Below are 22,964 nucleotides of genomic sequence, written 5' to 3' on the forward strand. Positions count from 1 at the left end.
GGATTGTGCAAAATAAGAAAGTCAAGACAGAGAACATGTGGACAGGAAAAGTGAAAGGAAATTAAAAGTGAGAACTTGAGCTCGAATGTAGCAGTGTGACCAAGAATATTTACCAGAGGCAGGCCACACATTACTAGGGGCAGGCCACACATTACTAGAGGCAGGCCAAATATTACTAGAGGCAGGCCACAGATTTGGCTCTGTGCTTTTTCTAACAGGAATCATTTTTGATTAAATCATTTACATAGTCCTTAGAATGTACCAAATGAATCAGCATCTCTGAGGGTGGGACCTGGATGTTGGTATTTTAAAAAATATCTCCAGGTAGATCTTGCTGAGAACCAATGGCAGAACCACTGAAACTGTTGTTCTGAAGAAGCAAAAAAAAATTCCGGATACTTGAGAACATTCATATCTCATTAATTCCCACATACCTTTATTTCAAATGTTCAGGGAGTGATAAAATAAATATTTATGTGAAATCTTCTTTATCAACTTGATTTTCCTCCAGACTTTACAGAACAGAACAAGCATCTTTCATTCTAATGAGCTGTAGAAAAAAGAATATATTAATAGAAGAACAAAAGATTAGAAATAAAATGCTGTGGATGTAGACAATATTTTGGTCACTTTGTAGTTTTGCTTATTGATCTTTAAGACTCAATAGTGACTTATTGAGAGCAAAACTATTGTGTTCTGATCCCTACCCAGTCAGCTACAACACTGACTTCCAGAAGCCACCAAAACATTGCTATGACTTCAGCTTTCAAGGGGAAAAAAGAATTAGCAAACACATATATATTAAAAAATAGTAAAAAACATAATTTGCTGAGGAGGTGGATGTTTCAGGAAAAGTCAGTCACAAAATGCAAAGCCAAGTTCGTTTGACACAGTTGTCATTCTTTCATTTCAGATTTTCTACCATTCATGAAAAGTCTTTCCTGCAATCCAATTTATATGCTTTTCATACTTGTAAGTGTGATACAGTTCAATGCATTCGTTAACATGATCTCCTTCATGCCTAAATACCTAGAACAGCAATATGGAATATCATCTTCAGATGCAATCTTTCTAATGGGTATGTTTGTTTTTCTCTGCCTTACTAGCACACTTTTTCCCCCATGAAATGGTGAACAGTGTGATGGCAGGTGTAGCAAACTCCTAAGTTGAAGCCTTTTAGGATATTTTTTGTCTCTGGTGGATTTCTTCCTTCTAATCTCAAAAAAAAAAAAAGAAAGAAAGAAAGGGTAGAGAAGGGAAGAGGTCAGAAATATCTTGATTTTCTTCTCTCTGAAGTCAGAATGTGAATTTATATTAATGCAAATATTTGGGAGTGCAAAAATTACATATTTTCAGATAGGATTCTGCATTTTACTACCAAATTTTACTCGTTTGGTTCCAGTTCAAGGATTCTATGTTCCTCCTAATTTAATTTTTTGGTCCCCCTAGTGGTTTTAGGTGTCTCTGCAGCCACACACATTCGGCTTTTCCTGCAACCACACTAACCTCAGTGGTTTTAGCCTAACCTGGGTTTTTCCTGGGATCTTTCCACTGTTTTGAAAAGTCAATATCTCAGGCTACTTGTATCCACACTACCTAAAGTGCTTGTGAAAGCTTCAAATACCTGAGGTTCCCCCTCAGACACACTGAATCAGACTCTAGGGCGTGAGGCTCTGGAATGGATTTTTAACAAGCTCTCTCAATAATATGATTCAGGGAGCCAGATGCTCACATTGTACAGATGGAACCTAGGGCTATCTTCTCCTTTTTCTATTCTTTTTTTTCTCTTATTGGGAAGCGTTCAGAGAGGAAGAGTGCTGGCCAGTAGCAGCAAGACATGAAATGTAAATACACCTGACAGCAACAGGCTCAGCAAAGTGACTCTCAAAAGTACCTTGAACTGGGTGTGGTGGCTCATGCTTTTAATTCTAGCACTTTGGGATGCTGAGGAGTGAGGATCACTTGAGGCCAGGAGTTCAAGACCAGCCTGGACAACATAGCAAGACTTTGTCTCTGCAATTTTTGTTTTTAAATTAGCCAGGTGTGGTGTTGTGCACCTGTAGTCCCAGCTACTTAGAGGGCTGAGGTGGGAGCATCCCTTAAGCCCAGGAGGTTGAGGCTCCAGTCAGCTATGATCATATCACTGCACTCCAGCCTGGGCGATAGAGCAAAATTCTGTCTCTAAAAAAAGAAAAGTAAAAGCACTTTGAGAGGAGTCTAATTCTTCACAACCAAAGTGAGGATACGTAACTGAAAAATTGTATATATATATTCTCATTACACAGAATAGAGCATAATAAATGAATAAATTACTGGCCAATTTTGACTTGCCACTTCTACCTGGATCCTAAGAAAAGAGATTTTTATCATGATCTCTGCCTATAAGAAATTCACAATCTACCGCAATGAGTTAAATGAATGATACTATAATAACAAGAGTCTCCCAAAATATACTTCCCCATTATGGAGCATTTCAAAATCTCCCTGTGGGTAATGTGTAACTAAGTGGGGATAAAATTAAATCATCCTTCTTCACTATGAGTTGGACCTAAATAGTTTCTTATATAAGACATATTACATAAAAGTGATAACATGTTTGTTCCTTTGGTAAGTCATTTTGTAAATAATATTTTATTTGCATTTATAGGTATTTATAACTTACCTCCAATATGTATTGGATATATAATTGGTGGCTTAATTATGAAGAAGTTCAAGATTACTGTCAAGCAAGCTGCCCACATAGGATGTTGGTTATCCTTACTTGAGTATCTTCTCTATTTTTTATCTTTTCTCATGACTTGTGAAAATTCTTCAGTTGTTGGAATAAATACCTCTTACGAAGGGTATGTTGTTTTCTAATGAATGTCAGAATCTTTCAACAAACGGTTAATATTATATTTTTTACAATGGCAGTGCACGATCCGATCATTTTCTTATTGGAGTTAATGGTAGTAATCCACGCTCTTCTTGTATCTTTCCTCCATCTGTCAATCAAAAGCCAATCTATCCAAGCTCTAGGCTTATTAGCGAGGTTGGGAACATATCACAGGGTGAGTGAATTCATGATTGTATGTGCATGTGGGTGTGTGTGCATGATTGTCTTTGTGATATCCGAGTAGACATTATCCTATGAAAAAAACTACCTACAGTTTTAGGTTGTATTAAAATATGTTATCCATATATCTTACACTCCCATAACTGAGTAAAACTAAGTTGATTATACAGTCAAAATGGCCTTTATATGTTTCCACAATGGGCTTAAGTTTGACATAATTAAATCATAATACATGATAAATTAATTAATACATAATTCATATGTTTCATTTGTATTGCTATGTCTAAAATATTGAAGTTTCATATTTTGTATTTTAAAGGTTATCTGGGTTTTACTGAAATGTTTTCCATTTCAGTGGTGTACATTTCAGCGATGTACATTAAAAGAATTCACCTGTAGGGCGTATTTTGACAATCAAGCTATCAGTTAAAATGAAATAAAGAACATCCTAAAATGTTTTTTTCAAAATTATCAAGGTTTATTAGATTGAAATAATTTCAAATGTAAAATCATAATATAATTTTATATATGCTATTTGATTTGAGACTCATGAACTTCACTTAAGATAAGCATTATTATCTCCACATTACAGACGAAATTGAGATTCAGAGAGATTTAATGATAAAAGGAGTTCATTTCAAATCTCTTCAACCACATCAATATAGAAATTGATTTTAAAATTGGAATAAATTTTAAAGATTGCCTCCATCTCCAATGATGCTGATTCCCAGACAGAATGTGTAGAAAGTCGCACTGTGATCTAGTCTGAATTCAGTCTCTAAACTGCTATGCAAGTGCTCTTTCAATCATATTACAAACACTGGTCACTTTTTATATTAGTAGAATGTATTTCTTTAATTCAAATACCTATGTTTCTGGAGCTAAATGTATTATCTATATTACAAATGGAACTTGCAGATTTTTATCTTCATGCTAGTCCTGTCTTGCTATTTGCTACCTAATGGATGAATCACAAAGATTAGTTCATCTTCATCTTTCGAGATCTAATAGTATCTGAAAACATGACTCCACATGGTAGGTGCTCAATTAATGCTTGTTTATTGCCTATATATTCTTCTGAGATAAATCATTGAAAGAGCAGCTATGTGGTCATCAAAGCAGGTCTCTTTTATACCAAAGCTATAGTAAACAGGTCACACATTGATGATTGGAAGATTTCTCTTTCTATTCATGGGAGGAGAGGAAATCTAATTGGGGATTGAGATGAAAAGAAGAAAAAAAGGAATGAATCATCTTTTAATATCTATGGCATTATTTTAAATCACTTCAGAATTCCACAAGATTTATATATGGAAAATAACATCTTTGCTGATTGCAATGTGGATTGCAACTGTCCATCTAAAATATGGGATCCTGTGTGTGGAAACAATGGCTTGTCATATCTGTCAGCTTGTCTTGCTGGTTGTGAGACATCCACTGGAATGGGAATAAACATGGTAAGACATCCATCCTATTTGACAGAACTTTTTTGAGTTGCATTGGTACTTCCCAACTATGAACTGGGCCTAAATTTAATAAAAGTAAAATTAGTGTTTCCTCAAAACCAAATTAGTTTTTTTGTATGTGGAAAAATAACTCTATGATGGTCACTTGATTACCTTTTATTTCCCGGATCTTATGTGAAACCTTCATAGCATCTGAACAGTGATCTGAAATTTCCAAGAAGTTTATATTATTACTCAAATAATTTGGGTTGTAAATACTCTGGACTAAAAAAATTTTATCATTGAAATAAAGTTGGCTGTTTTGATCTCAATTGTCCAGCTAATTGCTTTGCTATATATATATATATATATATTTTTTTTTTCCGTGTATATGTATGGATGTGTTTTCTGTGTTTTTCACATTCTGATAGTTCTTTGAGAATTTAGAATTGGGAATGTTCTCTTGTCTCTAAGATATTGCAATATAATATAACAACAATAGTAATACTAATATAATGTTGGTTGGTGATCAAAGTAAACTATATGTTTTGATTCTTATTAAGACCTGGAAACGTAACAATTCAAAAAAGGTTGACAATTCTGTTTTTGAAATAAACTATTCCTTTTCTTTTCTTTTTTTTGAGACGGAGTCTCACTCTGTCTCCCAGGCTGGAGTGCAGTGGTGCGATCTTGGCTCACTGTAACCTCCACCTCCTGGGTTCAAGCGATTCTCCCACCTCGGCCTCCTGAGTAGCTGGGATTACAGGCACACGCCACTATGCCCGGGTAATTTTTGTATTTTTAGTAGAGACAGGGTTTCACCATGTTGGTCAGACTGGTCTCAAACTCCTGACCTTGTGATCCGCCTGCCTCGGCCTCCCAAAGTGCTGGGATTACAGGTGTAAGCCACTGCGCCCTGCCGAAATAAACTATTTCTTTTGAAGCAAAGCTTTGTTTATTTGTAAGCATCTAAATATTTCAATTGAGCACTCTGAAACAGATTTTGTTTGTCCAATGTAGTGTTGTATCAAAACACTGTTTTAAAAAGCGTATTGGCTGGGCGCAGTGTGTCACACCTATAATCCCAGTACTTTGGAAGGCAGAGACCGGTGGATCATCTGAGGTCAGGAGTTCGAGACCAGTTGGCCGACATGGTGAAATCCATCTCTGGTAAAAATACAAAATTTAGCTGGGCATGGTGGCGGGCGCCTGTAGTTCCAGCTACCGCGGAGACTGGGGCAGGAGAATCACCTGAACCTGGGAGGCAGAGGTTGCAGTGAGCCGAGATCGCACCACTGCACTCCAGCCTGGGCGACAGGGTGAGTCTCTGTTTCAAAAAAATAAATAAGTAAATAAAATAATAAAAAAGTGTGTCTTTAGGGTAGCTTATTAGTTATTACAAATTTACTATTCATATTTAGAAAAATATACCATTTTTCTGAAATCCCCCTTCCAGTTCTGTTATATGCTGTTATCTTGAGAGACGTCATAATGGAGATGGAGTAAAGGGAACAAGCAAGTCTCCATCTTGATCCAACTGGCTGTGTAGAAAATGTTTAAAATTTGTGTTCAAGATTTTTCTTTCTTAGTATAATATGTTCTTTTTTGGCAGGTGTTCCAAAATTGCAGCTGTATTCAAACATCAGGAAATTCATCTGCAGTACTTGGGCTGTGTGACAAAGGACCTGACTGTTCCATGATGCTCCAGTACTTCCTAATCTTGTCAGCGATGAGCAGTTTCATTTATTCTTTGGCTGCCATACCTGGATATATGGTTCTCTTGAGGTACAAAATTATTTTCTTTATTTATATTTTTTTGGGGTCATTTATTAAGGTAGCTTGTTCTAAGAAAGTCACTCAGGACTCAGTATCTAAGAACTCAGTGCTCTAACTTACCATTTATTAAGGGTTTTGTATTAAGCATTATTGAATTTCACAAAATTTTAAAGTTAGCAATGCACATGTTCATCTGCTGGCATTTCAGTCCTATTCCTCCCTATTTTTCTTCCTTATTTCTTAGAGTTAAATGAGTAGACCTCTCATTTTGTGACAAAAGAGACACATTTATATCTTAGGGTAGGCCATACAAAATGGCCATTTTGATAGGTCAAGAGTGGGTGCCTAGCAGCCATTTCCCAGGGTTCAACCTACAGGACAGCAGTGCAAAGCTGTCAGAAGCCCCCATCTCGTTAAGGTCACTTGATCTTTCTGAGCTCCATTTTTCTTTAATAATAATGGGCATAATAATAAATACTTGGCTCTCTTACAAGGCTACTGTGGGACATCAATGCTGAAAGACTTTCTAAAACTAGGAAATTGCAGAGCTAGTTTTTAAATTTAGGTATATTAAATAAATCTTCTTTCAACTACACCACTCTTCGTGCCTAGTAAACAATCCTGAACATAGTTTGCATTTTTTCTCCCTTTTTCTTCTTCTTTTGGAGCTCGAAAGTAGTTAAGTTAATCACAATGCTCAAGTCATAACACGTTATCATCATAGGCCAGTGCAAGGATTCTCTCTTATTTTACTTCATTTATTTATTTATTTCTATTCAATTCCCTACTTCCAGTCACCATAGCTGCTCACTTAAATATGACAGATAGATGTCGTTAAATATGCATTTCCTTTGTAAAACATTAAAATTTTTTTTGTGTATATGTTTTTATATTCACACCAATGGTGGTGTGGTATTAAGTCTTGTTCTGGTTCATAAGGTAGATGCATAGGTAAATTCACCAGTCCTATTTAGAGTAATTTTTATATCATCACTTCATGAGAGTTGGAATTATCTAACTTTGTGATGTTGACTAATCCAATGGGTGTAAAATACTAATGATAGCTCATTGACGTGTCAATATGTGATTTCCTGATATACTGAGCTTAAGCATCTCTTCAAACAACTTTTTAGCTAAAAGTTATTCATGATGATTATTCAATTTATTTTACCCATTTTACTCGTTATATTTCCTACATCCTGTGTTTTTCTTGATGAATTTGATGATTACTATGTAAATTACAGATATTAATGTAATACTGTTTATATCATACAATTATCTTCACTTAGTCTGTCTTCTTTCAACTTTTACAGTGCCATTTATGAAATGAAATCCTAAATTTTGTTGTACTAAAATCTAACAAGTTTCTTGCCTTAGCGTTTGTGTATTTGGAAGGGAAGTCACATTTTTAAAATTGCTTCCACATTTCTAACTTATAAAAATATTCCCTTAAATTTTATTCCTCTCTAGCTTTCCAGCTTTACCTTTTGCACAGTTTTTTAAGCCATCTCAAATCTATTTTTATATGTGGTTTAAGGGACATAGATATCCAGTGTTATTTTTCTCTGAATAATAAAGTTGTTTTCCAAAATCATAGCGTATATAATACATCCTTTTTCCTTTGATTTGTGGTGCCACCATCTCAAGTTTTTATGTAATGTGAGTCTATTTTTCATCCTTATTCTGTTCCACAGATTTATTTGCCTGTTCTCATACCAGCATCACCTTGATTTAATTACTTTGGCCTTGCAAATGTTAATATCTCATATGGTAACTTTTCCTCACCCACCTGCCATCTTCACTTTCCTTTATTCTTTTATTCTCAAACTGATTTTGCTGTCTGTGGATCTTTATATCTTCATAAGAATTTTGATTGAGTTTGTGTAGATTCCATAGATGACTTGGAGAAAATCTGACGTCAAATATTTTTGAACATGTAATATCCTCTCATTTGCTTAAATATTCCTTTGTATCCTTAAAGTTCTTAAAAATTTTTCATAAAGGTGATGTGCCGTTAGATTGCTTCTTAAGTACTATATATAAATGTATAAATTATATATGCACATATGTATACATATACATGTCTCTATATGCACACACACATATATGTACATACAGCCACACAGATACATACACATACACATACATACACACACACACACACACACATTGAGAAAAACAAACCATTCCTCTGTTCAAACAGAACACTTCTGATAGCCAGATGTGTGGATTATTTTCCTACACTGTCCAATTCTGCAACACCAGCTGGGTGTTGTACTGTTCCATGCAATTCTGGTGCTATCTGCCCAGACTTTGCATCAGATGGCACAAGTTAAAGGGTTCAGTCCTACAAGACTGCCCCCACTTTAGATGTCAATCACAAGTCCAGACACCCTGGGCTGCTGCTTCTTTTCTTTTTTTTTTTTTACCCTGGGCTTCGGACTGACAAGCTATGCATTAAGGTTGATGCCTCCATTTTCTAGAATGGCTCACAGAACTCAGGGAAGAAATACTTTTCTTACATTTACTGGTTTATTATGAAGGTTATTATAAAAGACACAAATGGAAACCAGGGTGGAGTTGGGGTGTGCCACTCTCCTGGCATGTGGATATGTTTACCAACTCAGAAGCTCATCAAATCTCCTAGTTCAAGAGCTTTTTAGGGAGCTTGATCTTTAGCACACACATCCCACTCCATCCTCCTGGAGGTCTGAGTGTGGGACTGAGAATTCCAATCTTCTAATAACTTGGTGTTTCTGGTGACCAGTCCCAACCTCAGTCTGGGAGCCCACCCTGTCGTTTCATTAGTATAGACTCAGGTGCGATCAAAACAATCTCCTTAAGAATGACAAAATACATTCCTATCACTCGGGACGTGCCAAGGGAATTCCAAGAACTCCAAGGACCATGTGCCAGGAGCTAGAGACAAAGACCAAATATATTTCTTGTGATGAGACACACACACACACACACACACACACACACACACACACACACACACACACAGAGAATGGTACCATTACCATCACAAACATACAATATACATATATATCCATTCACATGTAAATATTTGTGATTGCAAATATATAGAGACATGAATATGTATATTTGTGATTTTAAGCTGATTTATATTTGTATTGATTTTAAATATATTTAAATTTATATTTGTAATGCTTGTAAATAATTGTGATTATCAATGTGATTGTACATGGTATTTTGTATGTATATGTATATATGTGTATCATTTCCCCCATATACAAATATAAATTTTACATCTAGATTATAATTACATAGCATATAATTAAAATTATACATAAAATAAATCAGAAGTAAAAATTAGATTTAAATAATTATATAATCATATATAAGTATAGTTTTTTAATTTTTAATTTTTATGAGTGTATAGTAGGTGTATACATTTATGGGTTACATGAGATATTCTGATACAAGCATGCAGTGTGTAATAACCATATTAGGGTAAATGGGGTATCCATTCCCTCAAGCATTTATCCTTTGTGTTACAAGCAATTCATTTATACTCTTTTAGTTATTTTAAAATGTACAATTAAATTATTTTACACTATAGTCACTCTGATACACTATCAAATAGTAGGTTTAATTCATTCTTTCCATTTTTTCGTACCTATTAACTATCTCTACTTCCCCACCACACCCAGGCTACCCTTTCCAGCCTATGGTAACAACACTTCTGCTCTCTATCTCCATGAGTTCAATTGTTTTCATTTTTTCTTTTTTTTCTCAGATGGAGTCTCACTCTGTTGTCCAGGCTGGAGTGCAGTGGCGCAATCTTGGCTCACTGCAACCTCCGCCTCCCTGGCTCAAGTGATCCTCCTACTTCAGCCTCCTGAGTAGCGGGGACTACAGGTGTGCACCACCACACCCGCTAATTTTTGTATTTTTAGTAGAAATAGTGTTTTATTATGTTGGCCCGGCTGGTCTTGAACTCCTGATCTCAGATGATGCACCTGCCTTGGCCTCCCAAAGCGCTGGGATTACAGGCATGAGCCACAGTGCCCAGCCTATTCTCATTTTTAGCTCCCACAAGTAAGTGAGGACATGCAAAGTTTGTCTTTTGGTGCCTGGCCTACTTTACTTAACGTAATGACCTACAGTTCCATTCATGTTATTGCAAATGCAAGGGTCTCATTCTTTTTTTATGGCTGAGTATTACTCCATCATGTATATGTACCACATTTTCTTTATCCATTCATCTATTGCTGGACAGTTAGGTTGCTTCCAAATCTTGACTATTGTGAATAGTGCTGCAAGTTCCCTTTACTCCACAACCTCACCATTATTTGTTATTGCCTGTTTTTGTATAAAAGTCATTTTAACTGGGGTGAGATGATATCTCATTGTAGTTTTGATTTGCATTCCTCTCATGATCAATGATGCTGAGCACCTTTTCATATAACTGCCATTTGTACTTATTCTTTTGAGAAATGTCTCAAATTTTGCTCATTTGTTAATTGGATTATTAGATTTTTTTCTATAGAGTTGTTTGAGCTCCTTACATATTCTGGTTATTAATCCCTTGTCAGATGGGTAGCTTGCAAATAATTTCTCTCATTCTGTGAGCTGTCTCTTCATCTTGTTGTTTCCTTTGTTGTGCAGAAGCTTTTTAACTTGATGTGATCCCATTTATTCATTTTTTTCGTTAGTTATCTGTGCCTGTGGTGTATTACTCAAGAAATCTTTGTTCAGTCCAATGTCCCGGAGAGTTTCCTGAATGTTTTCTTGCAGTAGTTTGATAGTTTGAGGTCTTAGATTTAAGTCTTTCATCCATTTTGGTTGATTTTTGAATACGGCAAGAAATATGGGTCTTGTTTCACTCTTCTGCTTATGGATATTCCATTTTCCCTGCACCATTTATTGAAGAGACTGTCTTTTCCCCAGTGTACATTCTTGGCATCTTTGTCAAAAATGAGTTCACCGTAGATGTATGGATTTTTTTCAGAGTTCTCTATTCTGCTCCATTGGTCTATGTGTCTGTTTTTATGCCAGTACCATGCTGTTTTGGTTATTACAGGTCTGTGATATAAATTGAAGTCAAGTAATGTGATTCCTCCAGTTTTGTTCTTTTTGCTTTGGATAGTTTTGGCTATCCTGGATCTTTTGTGGTTCCATATTAGGACTACCTTTTCTATTTCTGTGGGGAATATCATTGGTTTTTTGATAGAAATTGCATCAAATCTACAGATTGCAGATTCCTTTGTTTGGTTTTAGCAATATTGTTCCTTTCAATTTATGAGCATATAATACATTTTCATTTATTTGTATCCTCTTCAGTTTCTTGCACCAATGTTTTACAGTTTTTATTGTAGGGATCTTTCACTTCTTTAAGCTAATTCCTAGTTATTTTATTGCATTTGTAGCTATTGTAAATAGAATTACATTTTTTTAGACTGCTTGCTGTTGGCATATACAAACACTACAGATTTTTGATGTTGATTTTGTATCCTGCAACTTTACTGAATTTGTTTATCATTTTGAATAGCTTTTTGGTGGAGTCTTTAGGCTTTTCAAAATAGAAGATCATATCATCTACAAACAATGATAATTTGACTTCTTAATTTCAAGTTTGGATGCTCTTTGTTTGTATTTCTTGTCTGATTGCTCTAGCTCAGACTTCTAGTAGTATCTTGAATAACAATGGTGAAACTGGGCATTCTTATCATGTCCCAGATCACAGAAGAAGGGCTTTCAATTTTTCCCCACTCAGTATGACACTTACTATAGGTCTCTCATATATGGCCTTTATTATGTTGAGGCATGTTCCTTTTACACCCAGTTTTTTGAGAGTTTTTTTTTTTTTTTTTTTTTTTTTTTTTTTTTACCATAAAGCAATGCTGAATCTTATCATATGTTTTTTCCACTTAGTTGAAATGATCATATGGTTTTATTCATTTCTTCTTTTGGTATGATGTATCATATAGATTGATTTGCACATGTTGAACTATTCTTGCATCTCTGGGATAAATCCCACTTGGTCATGATGAATGATCTTCATGTGTTGTTGAATTTGGCTTGATAGTATTTTGTTGAGGATTTTTGCATCAATATTCATCAGTGATATTAGCCTTTAGTTTTCCTTTTTTTTTTTTTTTTCTTACGTGTCTTTTTCTGGTTTTGGTATCAGGATAATACTGGCCTCATAGAATGAGTTTGGAAGGCTTCTCTCCTCTTCTGTTTTTCAGAATAGTTTGAGTATATTGGTATTATTTCCTTTTTAAATCTTTGGTAGAATTAGGCAGTGAAGCCATTGGGTCATTTCTTTGCTGGAGACTTTTTATTACAGCTTCAATCTCATTACTTGTTATTGATCTGTTCAGGTTTTGGATTTCTTCATAGTTTAATCTTGGTAGGTTGTATGTGTCTAGGATTTCATCCATTTCTTCTAGGTTTTCCAATTTATTGGCATATAGTTGTTCCTAACAGCCTTGAGTTTAACATAGTTTAACAATTGTCTTAAAATCCTTTGGATTTCTGTGGTATCAGTTGTAATGTCTTCTTTTTCATATATGATTTTATTTATTTGAATCTTCTCTCTTTTTTCCTAGTTATTTTGACTAAACGGTCATCAGTTTTGTTTTTCTTTTCAAATAACTATTTTTTTTTGTTTTGTTGATCTTTTGTATTGTTTTCTTCATTTTGATTTCATTTATTTCTACTCTGATCTTTATTATTTCTTCTACTAATTTTGTGTTTGGTTTGCTCTTGCTTTTCTAATTCTTTAATATGCATTACTGGTTTTTTTTTTTCTTTTTTTTTTTTTTTGAGTCAGAATCTCACTCTGTCGCTCAAGTTGGAGTGCAGTGGCGCGATCTTGGCTCACAGCAACCTCTGCCTCCTGAGTTTAAGCGATTCTTCTGCCTCAGCCTCTGGAGAAGCTGGTACTACAGTCTCACACCACCACGCCCAGCTAATTTTTGTATTTTTAGTAGAGACAGGGTTTCACCATGTTGGCCAAGATGGTCTTGATCTCCTGACCTTGTGATCCACCCACCTCAGCCTCCCAAAGTGCTGGGATTACAGGTGTGAGCCACCGTGCCCGGCCCATTGGGTTGTTTATTTGAAGTTTTTCTTCTTTTTTGATGTAGGCATTTATAGCTATAAACTTCCTTCTTAGTACTGCTTTCACTGTATCCCATGAGTTTTGGTATGTTGTGTTTCCGTTATTATTTGTTTTAAGAAATTTTTTAATTTTCTTCTTAATTTTTTCATCGACCCACTGGTCATTCAGGAGCATATTGCTCAATTTCCATGTGTTTGTATAGTTTTCAAAATTCCTCTTGTTATTGATTTGTAGTTTTATTTCATTATGGTCAGAGAAGATACTTGATATTATTTCAATTTTTTTGGATATTTTAAGACTTGTTTTGTGAGCTAACATATGGTCTATCCTTGAGAATGATCCATGTGCTGGATTCATATTTGTATTGTGTAGCCATTGGATAAAATGTTCTGTAAATATTTATTAGGTTCATTTGGTCTATAATTTGGATTAAATCCAATGTTTCTTTGTTGATTTTTTTTTTTTTTTTTTGGTCTGGAAGATCTGTCCAATGCCGAAAGTGAGGTGTTGAATTCTTCAGCTGTTATTGTATTAGGCTCTCTCTCTCTCTTTAGCTATAATAATATTTGCTTTATATATCTGGGTGCTTCTAATGTTGGGTGAATACATATTTATAACTTTTATGTCCTCTTGCTTAATTAATCCTTTTATCCTTATATAATGATCTTCTTTGTCTCTTCTGACAGTTTTTGTCTTAAAATCTATTTTGTCTGATATAAGTAATGCTACTCCTGGTCTTTTTTGTTTTTATTGGCATGGAGTATCTTTTTCATCCCTTTATTTTCTGTGTCTCTGTCTTTATGAGTGACATGTGTTTCTAGTAGACAACAGATTATTGGGTATTCTTTTAAATCCATTCAGCCACTTTATGTCATTTTATTGGAGAGTTTAGTCTATTTACATTAAATATTCTTATTCATAAGAAAGGTCTTACTGCTGCCATTTTGTTATTTGTTTCCTGGTTTTCTCTTCTTCCTTTTTTTCCTCCTTTCAGTGAAGGTGATTGTCTCTAGTGGTATGCTTTAATTTCTTGCTTTTTTATTTTTTGTGTATCCATTGTATGTTTTTTGATTTGAGGTTACCATGAGGGTTGCAAATACTATCTTATAGCTCATTTTTAGGTGATAATACGTTAAAACTGCTTGCATAAGGAAACTAATAAGCAAAAAGAAAACTAAAAAAAAAAAAATTCTACATTTTAACTTTGTCCCCCTGATTTTTAACATTTTGTTATTTCTATTTCTATTTTATTTTACTATGTCTTGAAAAGTTGTTAATATTTTTGATTGGTTCACCTTTTAGTCTTCCTAGTTAAGAGTAGTTTATACATCACAGTTACAGTGTTATAATATTCTGCATTGTTCTGCTTACTATTTCCAGTGATCTTTGTACCCTCAGATGAATTCTCATTGCTCATCAACATCTTTTCCTTTCTGATTGAAGTACTCCCTTTAGCATTTCTTATAGCCTGGGCTGGTATTGATGAAATCCCTCAGTGTTTGCCTGTCTGGGAAAATCTTTATTCCTTTATGTTTGGAGGATATTTTCACCAGATATAAAGGTAAAAGTTTTTTTCCTTCAGCTCTTTAAATATGTCATGCCATTCTCTCTTGGCCTGTAAGGTTTCCACTGAAAAGTCTGCTGCCAGTTGTATTGGAGCTCCATTGTATGTTAGTCACTTCCTTTCTCTTGCTGTTTTTAGAATTGTTTATTTACACATGACCTCGGGGGGTTTACTGAATTCCTTGAGGTAATCTTCTTTGGGTTAAATCTGCTTGGTGTTCTATAACCTTTTCGCCCTTGGATATCAGTACCTTTCTCTAGGTTTGGGAAGTTCTCTGCTATTATCCCTTTGAATTATCCTTCTACTCTTGTATCTTTCTCTACCTTTTCTTTAAGGCAAATAGCTCTTAGATTTGCCCTTTAGAGACTATTTTGTAGATTGTGTAGGTGCATTTCACTTTTTTTATTCTTTTTTTCTTTTGTATCCCCTACCGTGTATTTTCAAATAGCCTATCTTCAAGCTTACTAAATCTTTCTTCTGCTTGATAAATTCTGCTATTAAGAGATTCTGAGGCATTCTTTAGTATGTCATTGCATTTTTTTAACTGTAGAATTTCTGCTTGATTCTTTTTATTTATGTCAACCTCTTTGTAAAATTCATCTAAGAGTGTTCTGAATTTTTTCCCTGTATTATCTTGAATTTATTTGAGTTTCCTCAAAATAGCCATTTTGAATTCTCAATCTGAAAGGTCACATATCTCTCTTTCTCCAGGATTGGTTCCTGCTGCCTTGTTTAGTTCCTTTGGTGAGGTCATATTTTCCTGTATGTTCTTTATGTTTGTCAATGTTTGTTGATATCTGGGCATTGAAGAGTTAGGCATTTATTGTAGTCTTCACGGTCTGGGTTTGTTTGCGCCATCTTTCTTGAGCAGGCTTTCCAGGTATTCAAAAGGACTTGGGCCCCCAAGCCCAGTAATGCTGTGGTTCATGTAGACTCATAGAGTTACCACTTTGGAGGTCTTGGATAAGATCCAAAATAATTTTCTGGATTACCAGGCAGAGATTCTTGTTCTTTTGCCTTAATTTCTCCCAAACAAATGAAGTCTCTCTGTGCTAAGTTGCCTGGAACTGGGGGTAGGGTGATGCAAGCACACCTGTGGCCACCACCACTGGGACTGTGCTGGGTTAGATTGGAATCCAGCACAGCACTAGTCTCACCCAAGACCCACTGTTACCTCTACCTGGCTACCACCTATGTTTGTTCAAGGCCCAACTCTACAATCATCCAGTGGTAATCCAGCCATGTTTTTGTCTTTCCCTTCAGAGTTGTGAGTTTTCCCAGTCCCCAGGAAGGTCCAGAGATGCCATCCAGGAGCCTGGGATGGGTAAAAAATCATACAAATCTACCTTGTGTTCTAGTCTAGTGTGGCTGAGGTGGCACTCAGACTATGAGAAACACCTTTTTACTCTTCTCTCCCCTTTCCAAAGTCAGAGGAGCCCCACCCCATGGCCACCACCTCCACCACAGGCCCACAGGGGATACTGCCAGGCCATCACTGATGTTTACTTAAGGCACAAGTGTTCTTTAGTCAGCCTGTGTGAATGCTGCTAGGCCAGGGCTCACCCTTCAGGGCAGTTAGCTCTCCTCTGGCCCAGGAGGGCAGGTTCAGAAATGCCAGATCCAAGGCCCAGAATCTGGAACTGCAAAAACATGCTTGGTGCTCTACCCCTGGGGTCCCTACCCCCACTGGGCCACAGAATATTACCAGACCCTGGCCTGGTAGGAATCTGGCCTCACAGCAGGAGGGAGCAGCGAGCATTACCCCCTGAGCTCCGCCTCCTGTCAGATCAGCTGTAGCATTAGATTCTCATAGGAGCGTGAACCCTATTGTGAACTGCACATGTGAGGGATCTAGGCTGCTCACTCATGGGAATCTAACTAACGCCTGATGATCTGAGGTGGAACAGTTTCATCCAAAATCATCCCCGACTCCTGCCTGGTCAGTGGAAAAATTGTGTTCCACGAAACCAGTCCCTGGCGCAAAAAATTTGGGAACCGCTGCTCTACCCCACTGTAGCTGAGCTGTTACCTAAGATGCAAGACAGAATTCCCTTTGCTTCCTGTGCCTGTGCTTTTCTCAAACAGAAAGAGTCTCTCCCCACAGCTGCCACAGCCCTGAATGTGCTGAGTCTCATCTAAATACAGCACACCTGAGTCTCACCCGGGGCCCATAACATACTACCTGAGTATAGCTGTTGGTTATTCAGGCCCCAAGGGCTCTTTAGCCAGCATGTGACGTATACTGCCAGTACTGAGTCCTTCTCTTCCAGACAGCAGTTTCCCTTCTGGTCCAGGGTATGTCTAGAAATGCCAGCCAGGAGCTAGGGCCTGGAATGGGCACCTCATGACCCTTACCAGTGCCCTATCCTACTGTGGCTGAGCTGGTATCACAGATGCAAGACAAAGTCCTCTTTACTCATTCCTCCCCTCTCCTCAAGTGGAAGGAAGGCTTCTCTTTTGGAGCCACAAGCTGTGCCGCCTGGGGTTGGGTGAAGGGTGGCACAAGCACTTCCTTAGCTTCCCTGGCTGGTGTCTCAGTAGGTGATGTGACTTCCAAGTCCATTGGCTCCAAGCCCAGCTTAGCACTAGAACTTGCCTAGGAGTTGTAGTCCTTGCAGCCTAGACTGCCTTTCAAGTTTTTTTAGGTAGAGCACGTTTGCCCATGGTGGCGAGGCTTGCTGGAACTCAAGTTCTAACTGTGGGGCTGGATGATTACTTTCCGGTGATGGCTAGTCTAAATGCTCCCTCCGTGGGTAAGAATCAGCTGAGTTTAGCTTGGTTTTGCTTTCCACTGTGACAGGGCAGCATAGGATTTAATGAAGTCTCAGAATCACTGCATTCTTCCTCTCCCAAGTGCACAGATTCCTTTTCCATGCCATGTGGCCACTGCTGGGGGATGGGAGGGCTGGTGTTGGCAATTCAAGACCATTTTTCCTGCTCTCTTCTGTGCCTCTTTCTGTGATACGAAGTTAAAACCAGGTATTGTGAGTGCTCACCTGATTTTTCGTTCGTACAAAGGTTTTTTTTTTTGTATGTAGGTAGTTGTTAAATTTGGTGTTCCTTCAGGAGGGATGATTGGTGGAGCCTTCTATTTAGCTCCCTGCTCTACCCCTCCCTTATAAACATAAATTATTGCACTGTTTTGGACAGATAGGTCTGTGTGTGTGTGTGTGTGTGTGTGTGTGTCCATATTTATCTCTATCTCTATCATCTCTACGCATAAGTAAAGATAGGTATATAGGTATATGTGTAGTACTGTTTTCTCTTATATTTTCTAGTTGGTTATTGCTGGTTTAGAGGAATGCTGCTGTTTTTAAAAATTTACTTTTTATACCGCATCCTTTCTTATTTATTCTAATAATTTATTGATTTTGTTAGGTTTTCTGTGTAGGTTTTTCAGTGTGCAAATATGACAAGTTTTGTCTTTTCACTTCCAAACCTTACACATCTGAGACTTCTAAAATTCTCTTATAGCATAAATTAAAACCTCCAAGATTTATTTAACTATAGTTGTGATAGTGAGTATTCTTGTTCTTTTCTAAATAAGAACTGTATAAAATTTATTTATTGTTATTCTTACTGCAGATTTTTAGTGTATCTAGTTTCTGTGTTATTAAAAACAATTTTTTTTTTTTTTTTTGAGACGGAGTGTAGCTCTATCACCCAGGCTGGAGTGCAGTGGCACAATTTCAGCTCATTGCAACCTCTGCCTTCCAGGTTCAAGTGATTCTCCTGCCTCGGCCTCGCAGGTAGCTGGGATTACAGGCACCCACCACCACACCCAGCTAATTTTTTGTATTTTTAGTAGAGACAGGGTTTCAACATGTTGACAAGGCTGGTCTCGAACTCCTGACCTCAGGTGATCCATCTGCCTTGGCCTCCCAAAGTGCTGGGATTATAGGGATGAGCCACCGTGCCCGACCAATAAAATAGGCATTAATAAGAAAAAGTGGTGGGTAAAGTGCCAGTGACCAGAAATGGGCTCCTGTGTAGGGTGCCAGCTGGATAATAAAGCCCTGAATAACCAATAAGTGAGCATGAAAGTAAATTTTGAATGTTCATTATGTGTGACTAGCTTACAACTGGCCTTTTCAAGACAATATGATAGTTTTAAATCTTTCTTTTTCTTTTATTTACAAACTTATTTACTTTTCAGGTGCATGAAATCTGAAGAGAAGTCCCTTGGTGTGGGATTACATACATTTTGCACAAGAGTATTTGGTAAAAATAGTTATTTTTTTCCCACATCCTATCAGAACAATATTAAATACTAGATAAACAAGATAATTATTTCAGAAAAACAGTCTAGCAAATGTCCCTTCTTTATGTAAAAAGCACATTACAAATATGAGAATGCAGCACACAAAGAGATAGAGAATCTCTTTTACTTGAAAAGGCCCTGTCTGACCTTAATTACACTATTCTTTGTTTGAAGATTTGAAAATAAAATGAAAGAAAATGCTCTGCCCAAATAAAATGTACATATAATTGGCCTAAAACATTTAAGAATATATATAAAGTTCAGAATCTTTAATTCAATGTTTTACTCTACTAATAATTATGTTGCATTTAACCATAAGATTGCTTGTCTTTTAATAATTTAGAAACTTTACAGTAAAAGTAACTCATCATTTCTAAAAATAAAATTTAGACCATTAGATTTATGTTTTGATAAACTTTGCAGTACAAAAAAAGAAAATTGAAATATTTCCAAATAAATCAAGTATCTTAATTCTTGTTGATAGATTTTTCTTTCCCTGTTAATTGTAGCTGGCATTCCTGCACCTATATATTTTGGCGCTTTAATGGATTCCACATGTTTACACTGGGGAACTTTGAAATGTGGTGAGTCAGGGGCATGCAGGATATATGATTCCACCACCTTCAGGTAAAGATAATAATTTGTTTAAAATTGTTTTATAAGCATAGACTGTGCATAACACAGTACCATTCATATGTAACTTTTTCTTTGTCAAGTGAAAAGAATACTTTTGTGTTTATTTCCAGAAGAGATACTGATGTTATATCTCCATTCCTTATTTGCATACTAGAATTGTATTTTCCCATTATTTCTCAAGTGTTTGGTAAATATAAGAATACATGGCTTCCCTAACCTTGGCTTTCAAAGTGTTGTTTGTGAAATTCTTAGCAGTCAACACAATATTGAAGGTAATGGTTGTGCACTGATCCCTATCCAATTTATATTGCTTTCTAAAGGCCCTTTGTTTTACCCTGCATGATTTCCTCATCTGACGAGTCTGAAGCCTCACTTCACGTCCTCTCACCATCAGTCTCTGGTCTCCAAAATCAAATCTTTTCTCCCTCTTTAAATTTTGCTGAAACAATCTTTTTCAAGTCTCCTAATGCCTTCTCTTTGGTAAATACAAATCTAATTTTGAATAAAACTCTTTGTTCTTTCTATTTTCATGTTCTTTTTCATTAGGAAATTTGACTTTTGTTTAAATTTGAATTAACTTCTCTTGAGGGGGCAATGATAAAGCTACTTCATTCAATATAAAACAATTTACCATTGTTTAAAGCATTCTAAGATATTGGTCTTGATCAGCAAAAGGACATATATCAAGAAGTATGGGGAGAGCAGACAGCAGGAGATTCATCCCTGTATCTATTCCCCTTTCCCCCAGAGCTCCCTAGGAGTGATGCTGAGGGAAATACATGCTATGTATGCTGTGGATTTCTACCACAGTTGAGGAAGCCCAAGGGTCACTATTGAGGGCTGGCCTCATCCTGCTTCTTGGATTCTTGTTGATAGTATCCTGAATTAAATGGTGCTTGAGACACATTAAACAGACTTGGCTCCATTCTCTGTTAGTCAGACCAATTAGACTGGTCAATGAAATGGTGTATCGTGAGAAAATCTACCAGAAGCCAAGATATTCTAGAAATAAGGGTAAATATTGTTGGTAGACAATTCTCCATGGATCCCTACATTTCTGCTTTTCTTGTTAGCAGGGGCACTGAGAGCATTTTTTCTAGACTATATTTTCAAGGATGTTGGAACAGTAAATGACCTTGGAAGATACAAATAGTGTCTCTCTCAAGGACAGAGGGCAGGTAGTTTGTTGTCCATGATGATAAGAAAATGTCTGTCTCTGGGGCAAAGTTTGGGCAGATTTTTTTTGAAGCCCATTTAAAAGATTGGGGTTTCCTAAATTCAGGACTTTCTAACTGTGGCCCAAATCCACTGTGTGCACGTTTACCTGGTTCTCCCTCTGTCTCACCACTTTGGGACTTGGAAGGTAAGGAAAACCAAACTGAACATGAAGCTTGTGCTGACTTCTGTGTTGTGAGTGAAAAAAAGTCCTTTGTCTCTGACCTATGAGCCTTGTATCTTTTGTTAGCATTCTTGAAACTGTGGCAGCCTAGCCTGTTAGCTTACAAATGAAGTAAAATCTTAGACTGTTTAACAATTCTTGAGAACAAACTTCTGATTACCTTTAAATTTTGCTAAAAATGTGAAAATGATTAATTAGATTTATTCCAACCAATAGAAGGGGGGAAAATGCAATAGTGGTAATTTATAAGAAAAAAACCCACACAAATAAGTTAAAAAATAGGCCTAAGTGGTTTTGCAGATTGGTTAAACTTGCTGGTTAAAAGATAGCAATTTTTATATTGGACTTTTCAAAATTTGAACTACATGTTGTTTGTAAGAGACAGATCAAAAACATAAGATGATTGAAGATAAGGTTTTAAAAAGATCTGCCAGGCACATACTAAATCAACTTCTGTAGTTATATTAATGATTTAAACAAAGTATAAGTTAAAGGGAAAAAATTAATAGGGTTAAACAGGGATATTAATAATAAAAGGAAAACACTACAAAAAATATAGAAAAATTATGAACCTATGTAAATCTATCAACATAACCTCAAATATACAAAACAAAAACTTATAAAATTATAAGAAGAAATCTACAGAATGGAAAATTTCAATATACTTGTCCTACAAATGAATATTAAACACAGATGAAAATGAATGAGGATACAGCATATTTCAACTTCAAATTGTACAAAAGTAATTGAATATACAGATAAATGTATATTCTATATGAATATATATAATCTATATGAATCTATAATACATCTATATCTATATCTACATGAACACATGGATAATTGTTAACCGAAATACCAGCACCTATGCCACTAAAAAGTTAAAAAAATGTATTGATACCACATATATCCTGTTTTCTGTTCACAATGCAATGGAGATGAAAGTCTATAATAAAAGATGCCCAAACCTCAAATGTTTGAAAAGTAGAAAAAAAATGCAGACTTAAATTACTCATGGTTTAAAGAATAAATTACAATAAACAGAATTAAATAATTAGAACTCTATGTCAATGAAAGCACTGAATAAGAAAACTTGTGGGATGAAGCTAAACCAACCAGTAATCAAAGGGATTTTTAGAGCTTTAAATGTATAAATACATATACACATATGTATATATTTGCATATGTACAAATATATGTATATAAATATGTATATTAATACATACATATAAGTACATATATACATATTTACATATGTGTATAAATAATTTATATTTACATATGTATAGATGTTTTACGTATGCAAATATATATGCAATATATATTCACATATGTATATACACATAGGTATATATGCGTATATACATATATGCATATAAATATGTATATATTTATACATTTAAAATATAATATGTATATAAATATATACATATATACATTTACATATAAAAGGCTGAAAATTAATGAACTTAGAATTTAGAAACAAAAATAAAATATATACAAATGATGTAGAACAACCTGATAAATGACTCAATAATTTACATATTGATGTATTTCCTATCTCAAATAAGAATAATTGATACAATGTATTTTTAAAATTCAGAAGGGACATATCTTGGTTAAAAGACAATATAAACATCATCCTAAACATCTGTTTTTTCAGAAATTAAACAGAAACATAAAGGAGTAAACAAAGCTGAATTCACACGCTCTATGTCTCAAAATAGGCAGT

General features: G+C 35.6%; 1 protein-coding gene across 6 annotated transcripts in view; it reads left to right on the forward strand.

The window, feature by feature from the left end:
• The window catches only part of SLCO1A2 (solute carrier organic anion transporter family member 1A2), a 62,636-nt gene that overhangs the window by 32,959 nt on the left and 6,713 nt on the right, over positions 1 to 22,964 (forward strand). For 4 of the 6 annotated variants that reach the window (XM_055280426.2, XM_055280428.2, XM_055280431.2 and 1 more), the window contains 6 exons: positions 914 to 1,078; positions 2,648 to 2,843; positions 4,347 to 4,512; positions 6,113 to 6,285; positions 19,093 to 19,157; positions 19,707 to 19,824. In XM_055280426.2, the coding sequence (XP_055136401.1) occupies positions 914 to 1,078; positions 2,648 to 2,843; positions 4,347 to 4,512; positions 6,113 to 6,285; positions 19,093 to 19,157; positions 19,707 to 19,824 (883 nt within the window). Of the gene's footprint in view, positions 1 to 913; positions 1,079 to 2,647; positions 2,844 to 4,346; positions 4,513 to 6,112; positions 6,286 to 19,092; positions 19,158 to 19,706; positions 19,825 to 20,906; positions 21,012 to 22,964 lie in introns of those variants that run through there. The other 2 variants (XM_055280429.1, XM_055280430.2) reach the window with 2 other exon arrangements.

Source organism: Symphalangus syndactylus, chromosome 5, assembly GCF_028878055.3.
Source record: "Symphalangus syndactylus isolate Jambi chromosome 5, NHGRI_mSymSyn1-v2.1_pri, whole genome shotgun sequence".
NCBI lineage: Eukaryota > Metazoa > Chordata > Mammalia > Primates > Hylobatidae > Symphalangus > Symphalangus syndactylus.